Raw genomic sequence first — 22,008 nt, forward strand, 5'->3', positions numbered from 1 at the left:
AATGAAGACTTGGCACACCACTTCTGAAAGGTTGCTGACTCCTGAGATATACCCTTATTATAAAGAGTTCATTGTGCCAGAGTATAACTGTCGACCAGTATCTTCATCCTGGAACTTGAGGCAATCTTTTAGATGTCCTGGGCCCAGGCCATGAAGTGCCTTGAAGGTAAAGACTGAGACCTTGATTAGAAATTTTGTGGGAAACAAGTCTACAGAGTGGAAGACAGATTTGATGTACCCTGGGTTGCTGAGGAGATGCGCTGCAGTGTTCTGTACTAGTTGGAGTTTCCGAAGTGTTTGAAGGCTTCATGCCCAGGTATATCACATTGCTGTAGTCCTTCCCAGAAGTGACAAAAGCGTGAATAACTGAGGCTAGGTCGTCATCTGTCAGAATGGGATGGAGTCTCCTAGCAGATTGAATATGATAGAAAGCATTACTCACAGATGCTGCAGTCCATTTCTCCCTGCATGAGACAGAGTTCGCTGGTATGAGGGGCACTTACAAATGTGTAAATAACACCTATACAGGTAGGTCTTCTGTTGTGTTTAGTTGTGCTAACCTGCTTTGTACCTTTTGAGGAATGCTGCCTTAAGTGAGAGAGAAGAGCATGTAACAGTAAGGGCTGGGGAAAGGCTGAGGAGACATGGGTTCTGTTTGTGCTACTGCTGTGCTCCTGGGGCGAGGGGGATGGTGTCACCGGTCACTCTGAAGCCATCTCCTGAGTTAACTGAGGAAGTAAGCCTCTGAAGCAAATTTCAAGATTCATTCTTGGCTGGGAAGTAGGCTGAGATCCTCAGAACCACTTGAGGTTTGCCCGTTGCCTCAGGATAGTTTTGTGTTGGCACATCAGTCTGCCAATTTGCTATTCCTTCAGAGACTCCATTAGATATACATTTTATACTAAGTTCCAATAACATGACTTAAGTCTTCCAGTTAGTTGTGCTGATGTTGCATAACTACCACATAACTTATGAAATTGAACATCAGGGTATTTACTTTCCGTAAGTGTACAGAAAGTCAGTTTGCTGTATAGGTTTGAATGTGCTAAATCCTCCATCCTATTTTATGGAGATTAGATTGACCCAAACCATCCATTCTTTTGAAAATGAGTATCATGCAGTCTTTTTTGATGCAATATCGCTAGAACTTAGTCTAGATGGGACCATCCTAGATGGTGCTCTAAGTGTTATAAACAGTTTCTTCTCTAAGCCCCACCTATGCTGCCGCTTCTGCCTTTGATTAGATGCTGTTCTATTGTGGTGGCTCAGTAGTGTAAATAGTTAATATCCTGGTGAGTGTGTGATTAGGCAAGCTTTGAAGGAAAGCAACAGAAAATACTTCCATGGACAACGGCTGCTTAACTGTTTCTGAAATGTTTGGATTGGACATAAACCGAGGCTTTCCTTACAATCCAAGAGATATGGGGACACGTTAGTTTGCAAGCCATCTGGAGTTGGCTTTAGATGCTTACTCAGCCTTTATTATACAAGGGCAGATGAATGTTAGTAGGGCCTATTTTTCAAGTCAGTAATAGTTTCCATCTGAGTACGAGGATGGCCATGATTTACTATTCTGGGCAGTTCTAAACTGTTGCTGAGAGGAAGCTCTGCTGACAAATAACTCAAGACTTTGAGACTAATACAAATAATAAAAAGGATGCCGATGTCTTCACTGACTGAATGAAAACTGCAAGCTGGTGGAAATATTTTAGTATTGTGATAAACAGTTGATTGCAATGTGTGCTCAGAGGACTGTGTGGTCATGAACACATGAAAGTGTGTAAAAACAGGGGGCTGAGCCATTTTTGAGACTTGTCTAAAAATAATTGTTCAAATTGATTGTTATTCACAAAATGAAATTACGAGTCTTGGGACTTGTTGTATTGGCATTGACCTGGAATAGAAGATAGTATTACTGGAATGAAAAGTCTGTGACTCCTATGAGGTATACTTTGTGAACGGTTATGGTTAGAAACAAATGCCAGGAATCAGGTTTCCATCTGTAAATAGTGTGCATTTCTAGCCCCAGTTCTGTCATTCATAGATTATAAGGCCAGAAGGGACCCCTCTGATCATCTAGTCCAGTGGGTTTCACCCTTTTTTTCTTTTGTGGACCCCTAAAAAGTTTCAAATGGAGGTGTGGAACCTTTTGGAAATTTTAGACCATAGGTTGAAACCAACTCATCTAATCTGACCACCTGCATAACACAAGCCATAGAGCTTCCGTGAAATAATTGCTGTTTGAACTAGAGCCTATATGTTAGAAAAACACCCGATCATGATTTAAAAATTGCCAGTGATGAAGAATCTGCCACAGCCCATGGTATATTGTTCCAGTGCTTAATTACTGTCACTGTTAAACTGTGCCTTATTTCTAGTCTGAATTTGTCTAGTGTCAGCTTCCAACCACTGTATTTTGGTTTGCTAGACTGAAGAGCCCACTATCAAATTTTTGTTCCCCATGTGGCTGCTTATGGACTCTGAACCCTTAATCTTCTCTTTTAAATAGATTGAGCTCTTTCTGTCTACCAAAAAAGAAAGATCAGGGACAGTGAGGGTCTGCTGCTCAGTGAAGAAGGTAAGCTGGTAGTGGAAGGTTATAGGAAGGCAGAACTGCTCAATGCCTACTTTTGTTTCAGTCTTGTCAAAAAGGATATGTGACTGACTGAATGAATGGTAAAGTTACCACAGACAATAAAGGAAAAGAGATGCAGATCAGGATAAAAACACCTCAGAGATCCTCTGACTAATTTGAATGAACTCAAGTCAGCAGGGCCTGATGCTGTTCACCCCAGGGTGCTGAAGGAATTAGCTCAAGAAACTCAGAACCATTTATGGATGACAGGAGAGGTGCTGGAAGACTGGAGAAGGGTTAACATAGTGTCCATCTTTAAAAAGGGGAAGAAGGAGAAGCTGGGGAACTATAGACCAGTCAGCCTGACCTTGATATCTGGGAAGCTACTAGACTCTAGTAACTAGAGCAATGTCTAAAACATTCAATTTGCCAATATCTGGAGGATGGTTAGATGCAACAAATTCTGCATCTTGGCAGTGGGTTAGACTAGATGACTCTTGTGGTCCCTTCTGACTTTATGATTCTACCACCATGAAGCATGTTTTCTAATCCTTTAATCATTCTTGTGGCTCTTCTCTAAACCCTCTCCAATTTATTAGCATCCTTCTTGAACTATGGTTACTAGAACTGGATGCAGTAGTCCAATAATGGTCAAGCCAGTGCTAAATACAGAGATAATATAACCTCTCTCCTCCACCTTGAGAGTACCCTATTTATGCACCCAAGGGTCTCATTAGCCTTTTTTGGGCCACACCACAAAAGCTTTGGGGGGAAGGATAGCTCAGTGGTTTGAGCATTGGCCTGCTAAATCCAGGGTTGAATTCAATCCTTGAGGGGGCCGCTTAGGGATCTGGGACAAAAAATCAGTACTTGGTCCTGCTAGTGAAGGCAGGGGGCCAGACTCAATGACCTTTCAGGGTCCCTTCCAGTTCTATGAGATAGGTATATCTCCATATATTATTTTATATTAAATTATTAAAGCTTATGCCCAATAAATTTGTTAGTTTCTAAGGTACCACAAGGACTTCTCGTTGTTTTTGCTGATACAGACTAACACGGCTACCACTCGGAAACCTGTCACCATTGAACTGGGAGCTCATGTTCGACTTACTATCCACCATGACCCTTAAAATTTGTTCAGAGTCACTGCTTCCCAGGATAGAGTCCCCCATCCTGTAAGTGTGGCCTACATTCTTTGCTCCTAGATGTATACACTTACATTTGACCATATGAAAATATAGATTGTTGCCTTGTCTCTAGCTTATCAAATGATCCGGATCACTCTAACAGTAACCTGGCCTCTTTATTTACCACTCCCACAGTTTTTGTCATCTGCAAACTTTCAGTGGTGATTTTGTTTTCTTCCAGTCATTGGTTCTTGGCCTTATTTAATATTTTTTATCAATCTGTGCAGGACCCACTGGAAACATACCTGCTGGAAAATAATTCCTTGTTGACAGTTACATTTTGAGACCTGTAAATGAGTCAGTTTTTTAATCCATTTAATGAGAGTTCCATGTTGATTTTGTATCATTCTGGTTTCTTAATCAAAATGTTTTGTGATACCAAGTCAAATGACTTCAGAAGTCTAAATATAATACATCGAAATTATTAGTTCTTCTTTGAGTGCTTGCTCATATCCATTCCAGTTAGGTGTGTGCATGCCGTGTGCACATTCGTCGGAAGATTTTTACCCTAGCTACACTCGGTGGGTGGGCTGGGTGCCCCCTGAAGTGGTACCGCTATGGTGCCGGATATATACCTCTGCCGACCCAGCCACCCTTCAGTTACTTCTTACCGCCTGTGTCGGTCATTGGAACAGTGGAGCGCGGCTTAGCTGACCTCCACTTCCCTAGCTACTCGTATTTCTCGTTCGTTATCGTGTATATAGTTATAATCCTTTTATATTTATATATAATTAGTTAGTTTAGTAATAGTTAGCGGGGTTTGGGGAGTAGCCCGTGCCCAGCTCACCGGCTTTCAAACTGGGCTCGGCCTGCCACAAGCCGATGCCGACAGGAGAGCCGCACGACTCCTGTTAGAAGTGCCTCGGGGAATTGCACTTGACAGCTAAGTGCCCCATTTGCAAGGCTTTTAAGCCAAGAACAAAATGGAGCGGGACTTTCACTTACCCCTCTGCCTTCGGCACCGAGCGCTGGTCAATCAGGAAGGTGCACCCGAGGGCAGCATACCAGTTACAGGCTGAGATCCCATTCCTACTTCCTCCTGGCGTGGTCCCAGTTAACTTCAGATTGCTGGGTCCTCTGCATGGTGGAGTATGGGTACCATCTCCAATTTGTTCCAACCCTGTCCCTCTTCAGGGACCCCTCTCACGAGCAATTCCTCTTACAAGAGGTGCAGACCCCGATGGACGAAAGGGGCAAGGGGTTTTACTCCCGTTATTCCCTAATCCCCAATTCGTACGGAGGTCTCAGACCTATCCTAGACCTTCGAGTACTCAACCAGTTTATGATAATGTTGAAGTTCCGCATGGTATCCCTGGGAACCATTATCCCATCCTTGGATCCTGGAGACTGGTATGCCGCCCTCGATATGAAGGACGCGTACTTTCACATCGCCATCTTCCCTCTGCACAGGAGATACCTCCGCTTTCTAGCCAACCATCAGTACCTCCAGTTTACGGTCCTGCTGTTTGCCTTTCTGCAGCCCCACGGGTATTAACCAAGTGTATGGCCGTAGTCGCTGCCTACCTCCGCCGACGTCGGATATGCGTTTTTCCGTATCTGGACGATTGGCTTATCCGAGGAGACTCTGAGACGCAAATCACTCAGCATGTGGGCATCGTCAAGGACCTATTCACATGTTTAGGCCTGATGATCACTATAGAACAATCCACTCTGGTTCCCACGCAGAGGTTAGACTTCATAGGAGCTATCCTGGACTCCGATCTAGCCGGAGCCTGCTTACCACATCTGCGGTTTCAGGCGATGGCAAGAATCATCCGAGGTCTGCAGACTTTCCCAACGACCTCGGCTCGCGCTTGTCTCGGTCACCTGGGTCCCATGGCTGCCTGCAAGTTTGTAACCAAACACGCCAAGCTCTGCCTCCATCCTCTCCAAGTTGGCTCAACTCGGCGTACTGCCTGGAGAGGGACCCCAAGGTCACGATAGTCACCATTCCCTCGAGCACCCTAGGCTCCCTAGAATGGTGGCTAACTCCCTCCCTAGTGCGGGCAGGGATGCCGATCCATCTGCCCCAGCCCTCAATGTCCCTGACGACGGACGTGTCATCTCTCAGTTCGAGTGCTCACCTCGGTCACCTTCGAGCTTAAGGCCTTTGCTCTTCTCAGCAGCTGGGCATTCCACATACACACCCAAAAATGAGAGCAATCCACCTGGCATGCCAGGGGTTCCCGGAGCAGCTGCGAGGTCATGGTGTCTCAGTGTTTACAGCCAACACAACGGCCATGTGCTACATAAACAACCAGAGAGGGACATGGTCCTCCCTCTTTTGTCAGGAGGCCATCCATCTCTGGGACTTTTGCATAGGCCACTTGATAAATCTGGTAGCGTCCTTTCTCCCAGGCGTTCGGAACGCCTTGGCGCATTGACTCAGCAGGTCTTTCCTGTCTCACGAGTGGTCGCTCTGCCCCGATGTGATGCATTTTGTTTTCCAGAAGTGCGGATTTTTCCCCACATAGACCTGTTCGCTTACAACGAGAACAGGACATGCCAGATATTCTGCTCCTTCCAAGGTCTCTCCCCGGGATCGATCTCGGACGCTTTCCTGATGCCGTGGAAGGGCCAACTCCTTTATGCCTTCCCACCATTCCCGCTGATTCATAGGGTCCTGCTGAAACTCCGCAGGGGCAGAGCGCGCATCATTATGATCATCCAGGCAGCACTGATACGTACGTTGCTCGACCTGTCAATAGCCAACCCAATTACCCTGCCACTCCACCCAGACCTCATACCTCAGGACCACGGCAGGCTTTGCCACCCGGACCTGCAGTCTCTTCACCTCACAAGACACGGATGTGGCTACTGCGTGGCTAACTGGGGTAGCAGGAAGCTTCCACTTGGCTACTCTGGCCAAGTGGAACAGGTGTTTTCTGCTACAGGTGTGAGAACGCTTTGATCTTACTCCTACTGAGGTCTCGGATCCCCTCTATTTTTGATTACCCTGGCCTAAAACAAACCCCAGGGGGCCTAAGCGGTATTCATCGCTGAGTACACTTGGCAGCCCATCTCTACCTTCCACCAGGCTAAGGTGTCGTCGAGTTTTCTCACACTCTTTCATGGGTTCGCGTCCTAAGGGCTTGGAGCGCTTTATACCGTCAAGTACGCCGCCCCAGCCCCAACCTGGGACCTCAAGCTGGTTTAACCAGACCTATGTCTCCCCCAATGCGATCCGTTAGCGACCCTGCTCCTGCCTATACCTGTCTTGTGAAGCCGCTTTCCTCCTAGCCATTACATCCGCCAGACGGGTCTCCGAGCTCAGGGCTCTCTACGTGGTTCCGCCGTACACTATGTTCCACAAAGACAAAGTGCAGTTACGACCCACCCCGGCTTTCCTCCTAAGGTGGTTCGGTCTTTCATATTAACCACACTTAACCAATGAGAGCAACAATTGCAGTCCCTGGATGTCTGTAGAGTGCTCGCATTATTATACTGACGTGGATGAAACCATTCTGTAAAACGCCCCAACTTTCTGTTGCGTAGCAGACTGAAGGATAGGCCGACCTGTTTCCTCTCAGAGGATCTCAGCTTGGGTGTGGCGTGCATCCCCTTCTATGATTTGGTCATATTTCCCAAGCCACATCACCGTGCCTTCTACCAGGGCTCAGGCTTCATCTGCTGCCTTGCTGGCTCGTGTTCCTATCACGAGATCTGTCGCGCAGGCTCCATGGTCCTCGGTCCGTACCTTTGCTTCGCATTGCTCTGGTTTCAACAGTCAAGAGATGCTGCAAGCCTCTGGCTCAGCAGTTTTACATTCTGCCACATTTCACTCGACCCCACCCACCGCCTAGGTAAGGCTTGGGAATCACCTAACTGGAATGGATATGAGGAAGCACTCGAAGAAGAAAAGACGGTTACTCACCTTTGTAACTGTTGTTCTTCGAGATGTGTTGCTCATATCCATTCCAACGCCACCCTCCTTCCCCACTGTCGGAGTAGCCGGGAAGAAGGAACTGAAGGGCGGCTGGGTCGGCTGGGGTATATATCCGGCACCACAGCGGCGCCACTCCAGGGGGCGCCCAGTCGACCCACCGAGTGTTGTTAGGGTAAAAATCTTCTGACGAATGTGCACGCATCGCGCGCACACCTAACTGGAATGGATATGAGCAACACATCTCGAAGAACAACAGTTACAAAGGTGAGTAACCGTCTTTTTTTTTTATCAACCAAACTTGTAATTGTATTGAAAAGAAGATGTCAAATTAATTTGACAGATTTCCATAAACCCATGCTGATTTGCATTAATTACTGTACCCCCCTTTAATTCTTGATTAATCAAGTCCCATATCATTATTATTAATATTAATCAAATCCCATATCCCAGTCCATTTGTGATGTTCCTCTCTGGTGTTATCTGGACCAGTGATATGCTAGGTCACTCCAATCCTTGACTCTCAGAGCCAGCCTTACCCTGCTCTGCTGTGAGAACCTCCGCTCCTGGGCTGTTCACGCACAGCCTCTGGCATGTAAGCTGCTCCTTAGGTTGTGCAATCGAATGACACTAGCCAATATCTCCGGTCCCAAAGAAAACTGTAGGAACCTCCATCTTGCAGTGCCCAGTTATGCCTGCTAGATGCTGCAAGCTTATGAGTTTGTCAATTTAACAAAGAAATTGATATGTATCAGGCTTGTTATCCCAAGAGGAACCTCTGACCCACTTCAAACCAAAATGCACTGCTTCAGGTAGAATAAACAAACAAATTTATTTACTATGAAGATAGATTTTAAGTGATTATAAGTCAAAACATAAGTCAGATTTGGTCAAATGAAATAAAAACAAAACGCATTCTAAGCTGATCTTAACACTTTCATTGCCCTTACAAACTTAGGGTATGTCTACACTGTGAAATTAGGTCAATTTAATAGAAGCTGATTTTTTAGAAATCAATTTGATACAGTCGATTGTGTGTGTCGCCATTAAGCACATTAAGTTGGCGGTGTGCATCCACAGTACTGAGGCTGGCATCGACTTTTGGAGCGTTGCACTGTGGTAGCTGTCCCACAGTTCCCGCAGTCTCCGCCACCCGTTGGAATTCTGGGTTGAGCTCCCAATGCCTGATGGGGCAAAAACATTGTCACGGGTGGTTCTGGGTACATGTCGTCAGGCTCCCCTCCCTTCTTCCTTCTATCTGTGAAAGTAACAGCAAAAAATCGCTTCTCGCTTTTTGTCCTGGGTTACTCATGCAGATGACCTACCATGGCAAGCATGGAGCCTGCTCAGCTCACTGCCACCGTATGTCTCCTGGGTGCTGCTGGCAGACACGGTACTGAAGTGCTGCAGAGCAGCATCCCCTTGCCTTGCCTTGCGGATGGCAGACGGTGCAATATGACTGCTAGCTGTCGTCCCGTGGGTGCTCCTGGCTGACCTCAGTTAGGTTGGTCGGGGGCGCCTGGGCACACATTGGTCGGCGGTGTCTGGACAAAAATGGAAATGACTCCAGGTCATTCTCTTCTTTAAGTTTCATCCAATGGAGATTGAGTCCTGCCTGGAATATCATGCCAGCTGGAGGCTTCTGCCTCAGGCTGCCCTCCCAGTTGGCAGCACCGCACGGTCACACCTACCCCTGGCTCCCATGGCTTATGAAGTCTGGACAGTAGTAAAGAGCAGTTCAACTATAGGCTGAACAAGTGAATAACGGTGGTAGAATGTGCGTTTGGACTTTTAAAAGCTCGCTGGCTTAGTTTACTGACTCGGTTAGACCTCAGCGAACCAATATTCCCATTGTTATTACTGCTTGCTGTGTGCTCCACAGTATCTGTGAGAGTAAGGGGAGACGTTTATGGCAGGGTGAGAGGTTGAGGCAAATCGTCTGGCTGCTGATTACATGCAGCCAGACACCAGGGCAATGTTCTTTGTTTCTGCTTGATGAAAACCCTCCGTGTTGGTTCACTCTACTTGCCTGTAAGCCAACTGCCCTCCGCTCCCCCCTTTGATCTCCACTTGCAGATGCAATAAAGTCATTGTTTCAAATTCATGCATTCTTTATTAATTCATCACACAAATGGAATAACTGCCAAGGTAGCCTGGGAGGGGTCGGGGAGGAGGGAAGCACATGGGTGGGGCAGTTGTAGGGGCACTCCCTAGAATGGCATGCAGCTCATCATAGAAGCGGCATGTGTGGGACTCTGATCTGGAGCGGCCGTTTGCCTCTCTGGTTCTTTGGTAGGCTTCACATGGCACTGCTGCGGGTCCCTGTTATAACCTCTGTCCTTCATGCCCTTGGAGATGTTTTTTTCAAAAAATCATCTTTTGAAACGGAGTTCGGATACAACAGATTTGTCTCCCCATACAGCGATAAGATCCCGTACCTCCTGTTCCGTCCATGCTGGAGCTCTTTTGTGATTCTCGGACTCCATGGTCACCTGTGCTGATCAGCTCCCTACGCTGGCCAAACAGGAAATGAAATTCAAAAGTTTGTGGGGCTTTTCCTGACCACCTGGCCAGTGCATCTGAGTTGAGAGTACTGTCCAGAGTGGTCACAGTGGAGCACTCTGGGATAGCCCCCGGAGGCCAACACCATCAAATTGCATCCACACTACCCCAAATTCGACCCAGCAGAGTCGATTTCAGTGCTAATCCCCTTGTTGGGGAGGAGTACAGAAATCGATTTTAAGAGCCCTTTAAGTCGACAAAAATGGCTTCATTGTGTGGACTGATGCAGGGTTAAATCAATCTAGCGCTGCTAAATTCGATCTAAACTCCTAGTGTAGACCAGGGCTTAGATGCTTCTCCCCATAGGCTGACTGGTTGCTCTTCAGCCAGGCTCTCCCTTTGATCAGCGCTTCAGTCGCTTGGTGTGGTGTCCGTAGATGTCAGAGTCGGGGGAGCATTATCTCATCGCAGTTCCAAACTGACCAAAGGAAGTGGGGTGAGTCCCCCGAGAGTCTATCAGATTCTTTTATTGCTGCCTAGGCCAGCGTCCTTTGTTCCTGTGAGGCTGGGCTGGGTTTGTCCCATACCTGCCCTGATGAGATGTGAACTGCCTCTCTGCTCTTGGAGAGTTTTTGCCTGGGCTTATTTCAAGCCATGAGGATACATTTTCAGCCTCATAACTACATACATGAAATTATAACCTATAACATTACTGTAATAATTACTATAATATCATTATAACAACCATGCTCAGTGCATCATGAGCCTTCTGAAGATACCCAACATGACAAACTTTGCATTGGATACCACACAATCATTTTATAAAGATGAACATGAGGGTGTAGAGTGTTGTCCCCCCGCCCCCTCCAGGTACAGAGCATCACACTATTATCTTGCCAGGGATCAATATCTGTCTGACTGGTCTTTAGTTACCTCAGTCGTCATCCTCTTTATTCTTTTTAAATATTGCCACGACATTAGATTTCTTCCCATCTTCTGGAACTCTCCCAGTGTTCCAAGAGTTAAGAACCAACATTAATGGTCCAGCAAGCTCTTCGGCCAGCTCTCTTAAATCTCTAGAATGCAGGCTGTCTGGACCTGTTAATTTACAAGTGTCCAACTTTAGCAGCTGCTCTTTAATATCCTCCTCTTAGAAAGGAAAGTGTTTCATCAGCATAATGATATGTCCACATCTGATTTTTCCCAAACACAGACCAGAAATATTTATTAAAGGCGTGGCTTTTCTGCATTATTGACAGTTCTACCATTTCCATCTAGGAGTGGACCAATATAATTGTTTTGTTTATTTGTAATATACTTTTAAACACTCCTTATGGTCCTTAACTCTGCTGCAGGATATTGGACATTATAACTGCTTACTGACTACAATTTTGCTTCTGTTACTTCAGTTTTGTGACATGGTTTTAGTAATGGCTATCCCATAAATTGCTACTTAAAGATTATAGTGTCAGAAAACCAGTGCTTTATGTCAGCCTTCAAATGATAAGATATAAGTGTTTGTCCTGAGACAATGGCAGCTCACCTCAAGTGTCTGCAGAAGTAGAAATAAAGCAAGGTGATGGCTGAAATTACATCACTATCAGGCCTGCTCTCTTGTTACCTACTATGGCTGGGACCAATACCAGGGTAAACTTTTCATAAGTGACATAGTGTGCTTAGGAGCTTAAGTTCCATTAGGTACTTCTGAAAACTTGACCACAAATAGTTAAATGCTGTAAGCCTTTAAACATGGGACCTGGAACAAATCTTGTTCCTCAATTTTTTTTCACTGTCCATTGTGACAGTAGGCAAGGGACTGGGAGCTAAAAGAAAACAAAAATCTGAAGTTGAAAGGCTTTCAGCTTTATAAACAATAGCTATTAAAGCTTTGTACGCTTAAAAGATCACAGCTGCTCCTTGAACAGCCCAGTGCTGGAAAAGGGGTACTATTATATAAAGATATATATTTTGGCTAAAATCTTCAAATTTCCAGTGCCTGCATGAACATAATTGGGTAAATAACATCTCTTGAAAACATGGGAATATACTGAAGTATCTGTAACACTGTACTCCACTGGCTGGAGTCAGGATTTCCCTGTGTCAGAAGCCATATACTCCTAATAGCTGACAGACTTTCTGCAGCTGAAGTAGTAGCGGCCTCTGCTTTGGTGCAGGAGGATCTGGGTTATGGTGTTGCCATAAAACTATGGTGAACAGCATAGTGACAATTCTTAAGTCCTATGTAGCCAAAGAGTTGTTACAATATTGACTGATATAAGTACCATTTTAGTCAGCCATAATGGGTCTTGTCTGTCAGAATGCATAACGACCTTATATTGCTTAGGGATATGAACTTTATAATAAATTTTATAATATATTGAGTGAATGTGGTGGTTGAACGTCTACCTTTGTTGTTACACTTATACTCATTTTTCCTTTTCCATTTTTTCCTTCCTCATTTTTGTCTTGTATATGCTTTTTTTTTTTTTTTTTTTAACACAGTAGCTTACTGGATTTTTTAAAAAGGGAAAACTAAATCTTTAAAAGAGCACCTACTTTTTGCACAGATTATCCATGCTTCTAAATGTGGAGCATATCTATCTGAAGCTGATCTGGATTCAGTACGTAACAATAAATGGTTAAAAAGTTGAAGTGAAGTTAATTGAGTGTATTATGGGGTTTGAAATGTCCCCATTTAGATACTCCTGTGGTATATGTTTTTATTTCTGGCCATGCTTGAAGACATTCTTTAGATGGACAGGTCATATGAATGGGACTTTCAATACTTCTGTAGTACAGAACAGTCTAAAAATTAGTCTGGAAAAAACAGCATTTGAAGATACTGTTGAACAGTAAAGCTCTACTTTTTTTCCCTTGCCTCTCATTGGTGCATTGCTCTTTAATCATGTTTAAAATCCAGGAATCCACCCCACAGAGAGATCTTTGCTGTGTACCCAAAGAGCTTCTCCAGTAATCGAGTGGGTTGATTAATATAGGTTGTCTGCTGACTCTCACAGAGAGCTACATTGAACACTGATCTACATAAGGGGAAAGGATTTAAATATTAATTATCTCATTGAGTCATTAAACTAGGAGCATTGAGATTTTTAGCATTTAATTTATTAGCGCTTTACCTTCCAATGTAAATGTTGGGAAGGTGAAAGTTTACAGTCACTAGCCGGGTCTGCTGAGGACAGAAACATGGTGCAGAACCTCTGTGTGGAAGGGATGAAAAGCAACCCTGAGATTTAAAGTATACACCAGAGATTATGTAAAACATAATCTCCATAGGGGAGGCTGGGTGGATTCCTACCCAAGAACTAGATTGCCTTGTGTTAGTTGTTTTTCTGCTGCTGAGGATACTGAATTAACTCTCGGCTCTGGAGGAGACACAAGAGAACAAAATGTAAGATTAGGCTAATTCTTAGTTGCTAGCCATCTAGTAGCTTTCATTTTATGATCTGATTGCAAACACTGTATGAAGTTTAATGTGGATCATACAGTAAAAACACTTGATTCAGGAGAACTGTGTTGTCTTTAATTTTGTTTTCTGGGCATCTGGGAATTACAACACCGTGAAGGCAGGTGAACACAGCTGCCAGCATCAATCTCCTAGTAGTATTAGAGCTCTTACTAAAAATATGATTTTTCTCATTCTTCAGGTTACAGAGGTGCTGAAGCATGGCTGACTTCGATCACAATCTCAGTCTTGCGGATGCTCTGACAGAACCACCAGCAGAAATTGAGGAAGAAGTGAAACGAGACTTCATTGCCACCCTGGAAGCAGAGAAATTTGATGATGTGGTTGGAGAAACAGTGGGTAAAACAGACTATATCCCCCTACTGGATGATGATGATGATGATGATGCAAAGGCTGGGAGCCAGGAACCAAAAAGCAAACCCCACACAGATGGTGGTCAGGTGGAAAGTAAGTGTCTCTTAGTATAGACCAAATGGTTGCACCGTACGTAAATATTACAGTAAGCAGACAGTGGGTTCCATGATGTTAGGCCTCTTAAAACTTTTTGTACACCATTTTAAACTAAGCAATATCTAATGATTACACTTTGGGACTGGGAGTGAAGCGGTCTGGATTCTAATCCTGACTCTGCCTCTGTCTTGATGTTTGATCTTGGAAAAAATCACTTACCCTCTGCCTTAATTTCCCAGCCTGTAAAATGGGGATACTTAACATTCCTAACTCCCAGGAACTGGTATTATGGAGTTTAATGTTTGTAAAGTGCTTTGGCCTCCTCAGATGAAAGATGCTACACGAGTATTAAATAGTACTACATACACTAAATATTTTTACCCCAAATGCCATAAATATATAAGGGGGGGATATTATCCTTACTTTCTGTATGGAGAAACCGAGTCACAGAGGTTAAATCACTTGGCAGTGCTGTCCATAATATCAATGGTTAAATGAGGAATAGAATCCATGTTGTCTGACAGTCTTGTGCTCTAACCATTAGACTATACTGCCTTTCTAGCACTTCAGATTGTGCTTTGCATGCCTTTGGGTGAGGGGAGGAAAGTTTAGCCTCTTGATTCAGGAGCACTCTTCACTGCCTGTGTTTACAAACAGGTTTGGCATCATTCACTACTGACTCGGAAAATTTACCAGCTCAAACGAATAGCAGACATAATCTGGTGATTATGGGGAGAAAAATATCTGCTTTTTCCAGATGGGTGGATGAATAGACTTTTTTCTGGCTGAGTTAGAGAAAGGGACTGGGATTCAGGAGCCTTGAATTCTGCTCCTTTACTCGGCCACTGACTCAGCACATACTTTCGGGCTAGTTCCTTAACTTCCCTGTGCCTGTTTCTGCAATTCTAAAATGGTGCTAAAACCCACCTGTGTGAATCACTTTGTCATCGTCTCATGAAATGAGGTATGTAAATAAAAGCAAAGTACATCTCTGCCTCTAATGAGGTAACCTGCTCCTCATTGTGGAAGAGAGATTTACACTAATCTTGGTACTTATAAAGGTGGGTAAAGGGGGTATATATAAAAGGACTAAAATGGTCATCAGTCAGAACAAGGGATGGTCCTAGAGTCTCCGTCTGGTGTGGCTTTGGACTGCACGTAGGAATTTGATCCACATCATACATTTTATTTTACATTATCTGAAAGCGTTAGGTACTTTACAATACAGAACTAAAAAATGTGCCTGCTCTGAAAAGCTTAGTCTAATATTAGATATGTTGTGATGAGTGGATAAACGGGGGATGAAGAGTGGATGAGGAAGGATGAAGCTGGCAAAACATCATGTGATTACTCAGATTATCTCAGTGCTCCTTCTTAACTTTAATTAACAGATATTTGTGAGTTGTAATATTGACTGTGTCATCTGGAAAAAACTGGAGGGCTAAATAATCTGTTTCATTTAGCTTTCAAAATTTAATTTGAAGGACAGAGGGTAGCCGTGTAGTCTGGATCTGTAAAAACAACAGAGAGTCCTTGGCACCTAATAGACTAACAGATGTGTTGAGCATGAGCTTGTGGGTTTTCAAGAGTTTGCTGAAGAATCTCATGAAAATTGGAGTTCTTGCTTCGAGAGATGTCGCTTTGGGTGCTCCACTCTAGGTGTCGTTGCGCCCCTCGCCTTTGATCGAGATTTTACGCAGTACCCTACCCGCACGCATGCTTAGAACCGTCACTCACTCTGAGTATTTACTAGAAGCATGCGCGGCTGGTACCCTCAGTTCTTCTCATACTGCCCGCGCTTGAGACGAGCTCAGCAGACTCCTTTTATTTCCTGTCCCAGCTTAAAATACCTGTAGTTAGACAGTTTTTTTCCTGTTTCTTAGCTTATTAGTGTTACCTACCTTTCTCTCCTATTAACAAAAAATAAAATAAAAAAAAATTCTCGTCCTGTCAAGCCGCTTCAAAATAGCCTGGCTCCCAGCTTAACGCTGCTCCTCTTGTAAGGACGCTATCCCTCTTTCTGATGGACACTCCAACTTATAAAATGCTTGGGAGACTCATATTCCCCAAAAAATGCTCTCACTGCCACCAAGTTAAGCTTAGAGCTAGGTAAGGACAGACAGTAAAGCTAAAACTCCTTCTACTCCAAAATCCTTGCAGTCCGCCTCAGACCCTGGCGCGGACTCTGCTCTCTCAGACACAGCTCTAACCCTTTCAAAACTGAAGAAGACAGCTAAAAGAGAGCACTCCCACATCGAAACAAAGCTTCGCTGACAAACCTCTCCTGTCAGCTCGCAGTTTCCTTACCAGCGTTTCCCCGCCTGAGTACTTTTGACGAGCCGGGCTCCTCCAGTACCGTGCTAAACCCGCCTGTGCTTTTGGCGGCAGCGCGAGGCTCTGGTGCTGAGGCGACAGGCTTTCAGTTGCCTGCCTCGATTGTGGCACCTATCGGCACCGTATGATGAATGCGGCACCGACAACGAAGGCACCGCGGCGGAAGCACGCAGCCTGCTATTAATAGCACGGCACCGCCTGCGGCACCGGCATTACTCCCGCTACTTGGCACGGAGCCAAGACAAAAAACTCCGGTGCCAGCCTGGGTTTCCTCACAGGATCTCTATGTGCCTTCGCCTACGACTGCCCCACCGTTGCAATTTACCATTCAAGTGACCTCCTAGTGTCACCTACACTGCAATCGCCCTTTCTTGGGGATGGCTTTCTATAACAAATGACTCGGGGTCCAAACAGCCTTCCTCCAGTGAGGAGGAGTCTGAACTACAGGCTGCTGTGCCAGTGCAATCTGAATTCTACCCTCAGAGTCCTGTCCCCGCGGACACAGGAAAACTGTCCCACACCAACCTCAAGATCCCCACCTCCTGGGGTGTTAACCCCTGGATGGCACCTCCTATGCCTTTCCATCACCACCATGGCAGTATTGGGCTCGTGGCATCTTTCCCTCGGCAGCACGTCCTACTCTACTCACACTAGACGCGAACGTCAAAATCCTATGACGCACTTGGCGGCACCCTCCCATCCTCAGGATCAATTAACTCCAGCTCCTGATCCAGTATACCTGACGTACCAACTGATCCAATACCTGAGGAGGCGTTACTTCCTTCCCCTCCCCTGCCATCAGATGATTTTTCAAATTCCAAGATCTCTTCAAAAGGGTGCCAATGAGCTCAGAATCAATTTGGAGAAGTACCTGACCAACAACATGAGCTAACAGACATCCTGCAACCATCTTCGTCATCCAGACTGGCATTACCAATTAACTCAGCCCTTCTGGAACCTGCTAAATCCATCTGGCAGACTCCAGCCACAAGCCAGCCTACCTGCAAACAGGCGACCGGAAATACTTCATTCCCTCCAAGGGGTCTGAATTCCTTTCTCACATCCTGCGCCAAACTCTTTGGTAGTGGACGCAGCCAATCAGAGAAACAAACAAACAGTATTTCCGCCATACCCCAACCAACAAAGAGGGCAAACGCCTAGACCTGCTGGGTCGTAAGTATATGCCTCTTCAACGTTGCAATTTCGAATTGCCAATTATACCGCAATTCTGGCAAAGTACGACCATAGAAACTATAATAAGTTCATGGACTTTATTGAACACATCCCAGACAACAAGAAACAACAGTTTACAGCTTTAGTTTCCGAGGGCCAAATCATATCCCACGGCTCTTCAAGCAGCTCTGGATTCAGCCAATACTGCAGCAAGATCCACCGCTACAGCAGTAGTCATGCGCCGAGGTTCCTGGCTATCCTCTTCTCTCTTTCCTCGCGAGTTCAGAGCACCATAGAGGATCTCCCTTTTGATGGTGATAAACTCTTTGCTTCCACCACTAATGAGGTGCTGCACTCAATGAAGACTCAAGGGCAACTCTGCGATCCTTAGGTATCCAGACCCTACAAACAGAAGGCGACAGTACAGATATCAACCTTACCACCGTCCGCGCTACCCCTCATATACTCAGCATTTCCCGAGAGCTCAGGATCAACAACAACAACACCAACGCCAGAGGTCCAGATACCAGCGGCGTCGCCCAATTCTTCCGGGATGCCCAACTTCCTCAAAATAATAAGCAAATTTGAACCTTTGGTTCGAGGTCTCGTAAACATCGCCCCTACTCCAGCGCAGGTACTGCCCACAACTGTCTTTGGACACCGTCTACAGCCATTTTTACACCAATGGCAGAATATTACCACCGACAAGTGGGTTCTAGAGGTCATCACAACGGGGTATTCCATTCCCTTCCTCTCCTTACCTCCCACCCACCCACCCTCCCCGTCCCTCTTCAGGGACACCTTCACGAGCCACACCTCCAGCAAGAAGTACAACATCTTCTTCACCTGGGTGCGATATCGAACTCGTGCCGAATGCCACAAGGGAAAGGATTCTACTCCCCTTATTTCCTAACACAGAAGAAAACTGGAGGATGGCGACCGATCCTCGACCTCAGGAGACTCAACAATTTCGTCAAGAAACAAAAGTTCAAGATGGTTACTCTCACCACCATAATTCCAGCCCTGGAGCAGGGCGATTGGTTTTCAGCCCTCGACCTACAAGATGCCTATTTTCACGTCACTATCCACCCAGCCCACAGACGTTTTCTCTCGTTTTACCCTTGGCTCAATGCGCATTACCAATACAGAGTTCTACCATTTGGCCTTTCCACTGCCCCCGAGTTTTCTCCAAACTTCTAGCGGTGGTCACGGCCTACCTCAGGAAACAAGGGGTTATAATATTTCCTTACCTGGACGATTGCCTTCTCAAGGCCTCCACACACGCCGAGGCCTCCGCTTCACAAAAATCACCATCGAGTGCTTTCAATCCCTGGGCCTGCAAATAAACGAGAACAATCCACATTAAGTCCTACCCAACGCCTGGACTTTATAGGAGCAAGCCTCGACTCCAGAACCGGACGGGCATCCCTTCCACCCGACCGCGCGTTTCAATACTATAAACTGCTGGCTACAAGGCTTCACAGCAGCCCTCGGGTCGCCGCCCGAGACTGCCTCCAACTACTGGGCACATGGCCTCGTGCACTTTCGTGGTCCAGAATGCACGTCTCCACATGAGGTGCTTCAAGCTTGGCTGGCCACGGTTTACAAACCAAATGTGCACTCAATAAAACAAACCACTGACCATACCTTACCGGGTCAAGGACTCTTTCATATGGTGGACAGTCCCCGACAACCTCTGTTCTGGAGTCCCCTTCCTCCAGACTCCACCAACTGTGATGATGACAACCGACGCATCCCTCACCCTCTGGGGGGGCCCATATCTCTCACCACACAGTACACGGGCTATGGTCTCACTCCGAGACCTCCCTGCACATAAACGTTCTAGAACTTCGCGCTATCCGGAATGCTTGCCGTTGCTTCCTCCCACTAATCAAGAATCAGCATGTACGCATAATGACAGACAACATTGCCTGCATGTTCTACGTCAACAGACAAGGGGGGGCTCGTTCCCACTCTCTTTGTTCAGAGGCCATGAAACTCTGGAATTGGTGCCTTGCGAATCACATCCAGATATCAGCTGCGTACATCCCAGGCGTGCTGAACACCACTGCCGACGAGCTAAGCAGACGTTTTCCTTCAGAGCACGAATGGGAAGATAGACGACAGAATCATTCTCAACATATTTCGCACTTGGGGTCACCCAACCATAGATCTCTTCGCAACCCCCAAAGAAAGCAAAATGCCTCAATTCTGCTCCAGGGCAGGACTGGGCAAACACTCCCTAGGGGATGCATTCATGATCTCCTGGCACCGGCCCTTCGTTTATGCTTTTCCCCCAATACCATTGCTCAACAGGGTCCTCACGAAGATACGAACGGATCTTGCCAGGATAATCTTGATCGCACCTTCATGGCCGAGACAACCGTGGTTCCCATTCCTCACCAGGAATGTCAATTCAACCACCGATCTCCCTGCCTCTCATCCCCCAACCTCCTATCACAGCAGCACGGCCGGCTTCTTCACCCCAAATCTCTCCATGCTTCACCTCAAAGCTTGGTACCTGCATGGTTCTCCCAACGAGAAACTAGACTGTTCCGACCAAGTCCAGAGGGTACTTCTACACAGCAGAACGCAATCCACCCGTACCACCTACATCCAAAAGTGGGAAGAAAGATTCACAAAATGGTGTGCAACCAACAGCTGTCTCCTACCTTCTGCACCTCTTCCCTGCATACTCGATTCATTATTGACGTTAAGCAAAATCGTGCCTGTCATTCCCAGCTCCATTAGAGGTCCACGTAGCTGGCCATCACAACCACCTTTCATCGTACAGTTGAAATACCTCGGCTTTCGCTCGTCCCATCCACCAACGTTTCTTGAAGGGACTCCAAACCTTATCATCCAGACGTTTAAGCCAACTACTCCTCCATGGGATCTTCATCCAGTATTTGTCCGTGCTTTAAACTCACCACCCTTTGAGGCCTTTAGCCACCTGCTTCCTTTTTGCACTTCGATAAAGACAGCGCTTTTTGGTGGCGCATACTCACAAGACGGGCAGGCCGAAATAGCACGCTCTTATGGCAGATCCACCATATACCCTCTCTTCAAGGCAAAGTACTCTTACATTACACCCGCAAATTCCTCCAAAAGTTCTGCTTCTCTTCACCTTAATGAAACAATAAACATGTTACCAAACTTTCTTCCCGAAACCCAATGCAAACTCCTTCGAGGCCACGATCAACGCCACTTGATGTGCGTAGGGCCTTATCCTTTTATCTGGACAGAACAAGACCCTTCCGGAACTCTCCCAGACTCGTTGTCTCTATCGCGGACCGTTCAAGGGCGTGGCTATCTCTACTCAGAGGCTTTCGAAATGGATCTCTGGATTGCATACGTCTCTGTTATCGAAAGGAACGTTACACCTCGGCATTAATTCAGACACATTCACTAGATCTGTATCTACAGTCTGTAGCCTTTCGTCGCAAAGTACCCTTTGTCTGACATTTGTTAGGTGGCCACCTGGTCCTCCCACCATACATTGTTACTCACTATGCTCTCCTACTCAAGGCCCCCTCTCTGACACGCTCGGTTAGGCAGAGCAGTATGTCTACGGCATTCCTGCTTGGATCCGAACCTACCTCCTTGAGATGGCACTGCTTTAAGTCACCTAGAGTAGGAGCACCCACAAGTGACACTCTCGAAGGAAGAAGAGGAGCGTTACTCACCTTGTTGCAGTTAACTGACGTTTCGGATGAGTGTGCCCTGTGGGGTGCTCTACTACCTACCCTGCTCCCCTCTACTTCGGAGTTGGGGTAGCCTCCGTTGTAGAGAGACGGAATGAGGTACCGGCCGCGCATGCTCTCTACTAATATACTCCAGAGTTGAGTGCAGGTTCTAATGTATGCGTGGCCGGTCAGGTAGTACTGCTGTAAAAAATCTCCGATCAAAGGCGCAGGGGCGCACCGACACCTAGAGTGGAGCACCCACAGGGACACTCATCTCGAAGAACATCAGTTACTGCTCAAGGTGAGTAATCTCCTCTTCAAATTCCCTTGGAGTAACTGGCAATGGAAATCATAAGCATTGTAGAGTCCCTATTTTGATGTTGTTTTGATCTCTCCAAAGTAATTGGAGATCCTGATTACTGTAGGTGCATAAACTAAAGCTTTTTTTGCTTTTTGTTGCATTGTACATGCTTGGCTGTTAAGATTTGTCAGCCTCGGCAATCTCAGATGGTGTTAGTTTACTACAAGCCGTTCTTGGCTCTTGAGCCCATTATGTGCTGCTTTTTTTTTTTTTCTTGAAGAAGGTGTTGGGAGATCAACTTGCTTGTGAAAAAGACTGTGGTTTCTTGTCAAAGCCACGTGTTATGATTGTTCAACAAATCTTGATTTAAAAAATGCTTTTGACAATACATAAGGTGGAGTTGATTATGTGCTCCCTGCCACTGAGTAAATCCTGT

The 22,008-nt window shown here is 45.9% G+C and overlaps 1 protein-coding gene across 14 annotated transcripts in view; it reads left to right on the forward strand.

The window, feature by feature from the left end:
• Positions 1 to 22,008, forward strand: part of MAP4 (microtubule associated protein 4) — a 314,214-nt gene that overhangs the window by 89,234 nt on the left and 202,972 nt on the right. For 13 of the 14 annotated variants that reach the window (XM_075062117.1, XM_075062111.1, XM_075062119.1 and 10 more), the window contains one exon: positions 13,810 to 14,075. In XM_075062117.1, coding sequence (XP_074918218.1) covers positions 13,829 to 14,075 — 247 coding nt within the window. In that variant the 5' untranslated portion in view covers positions 13,810 to 13,828. Of the gene's footprint in view, positions 1 to 2,509; positions 2,579 to 13,809; positions 14,076 to 22,008 lie in introns of all 14 variants that reach the window. The other variant, XM_075062115.1, reaches the window with a different exon arrangement.

Source organism: Chelonoidis abingdonii, chromosome 2 (assembly GCF_003597395.2).
Source record: "Chelonoidis abingdonii isolate Lonesome George chromosome 2, CheloAbing_2.0, whole genome shotgun sequence".
Taxonomy (NCBI): Eukaryota; Metazoa; Chordata; order Testudines; family Testudinidae; genus Chelonoidis; species Chelonoidis abingdonii.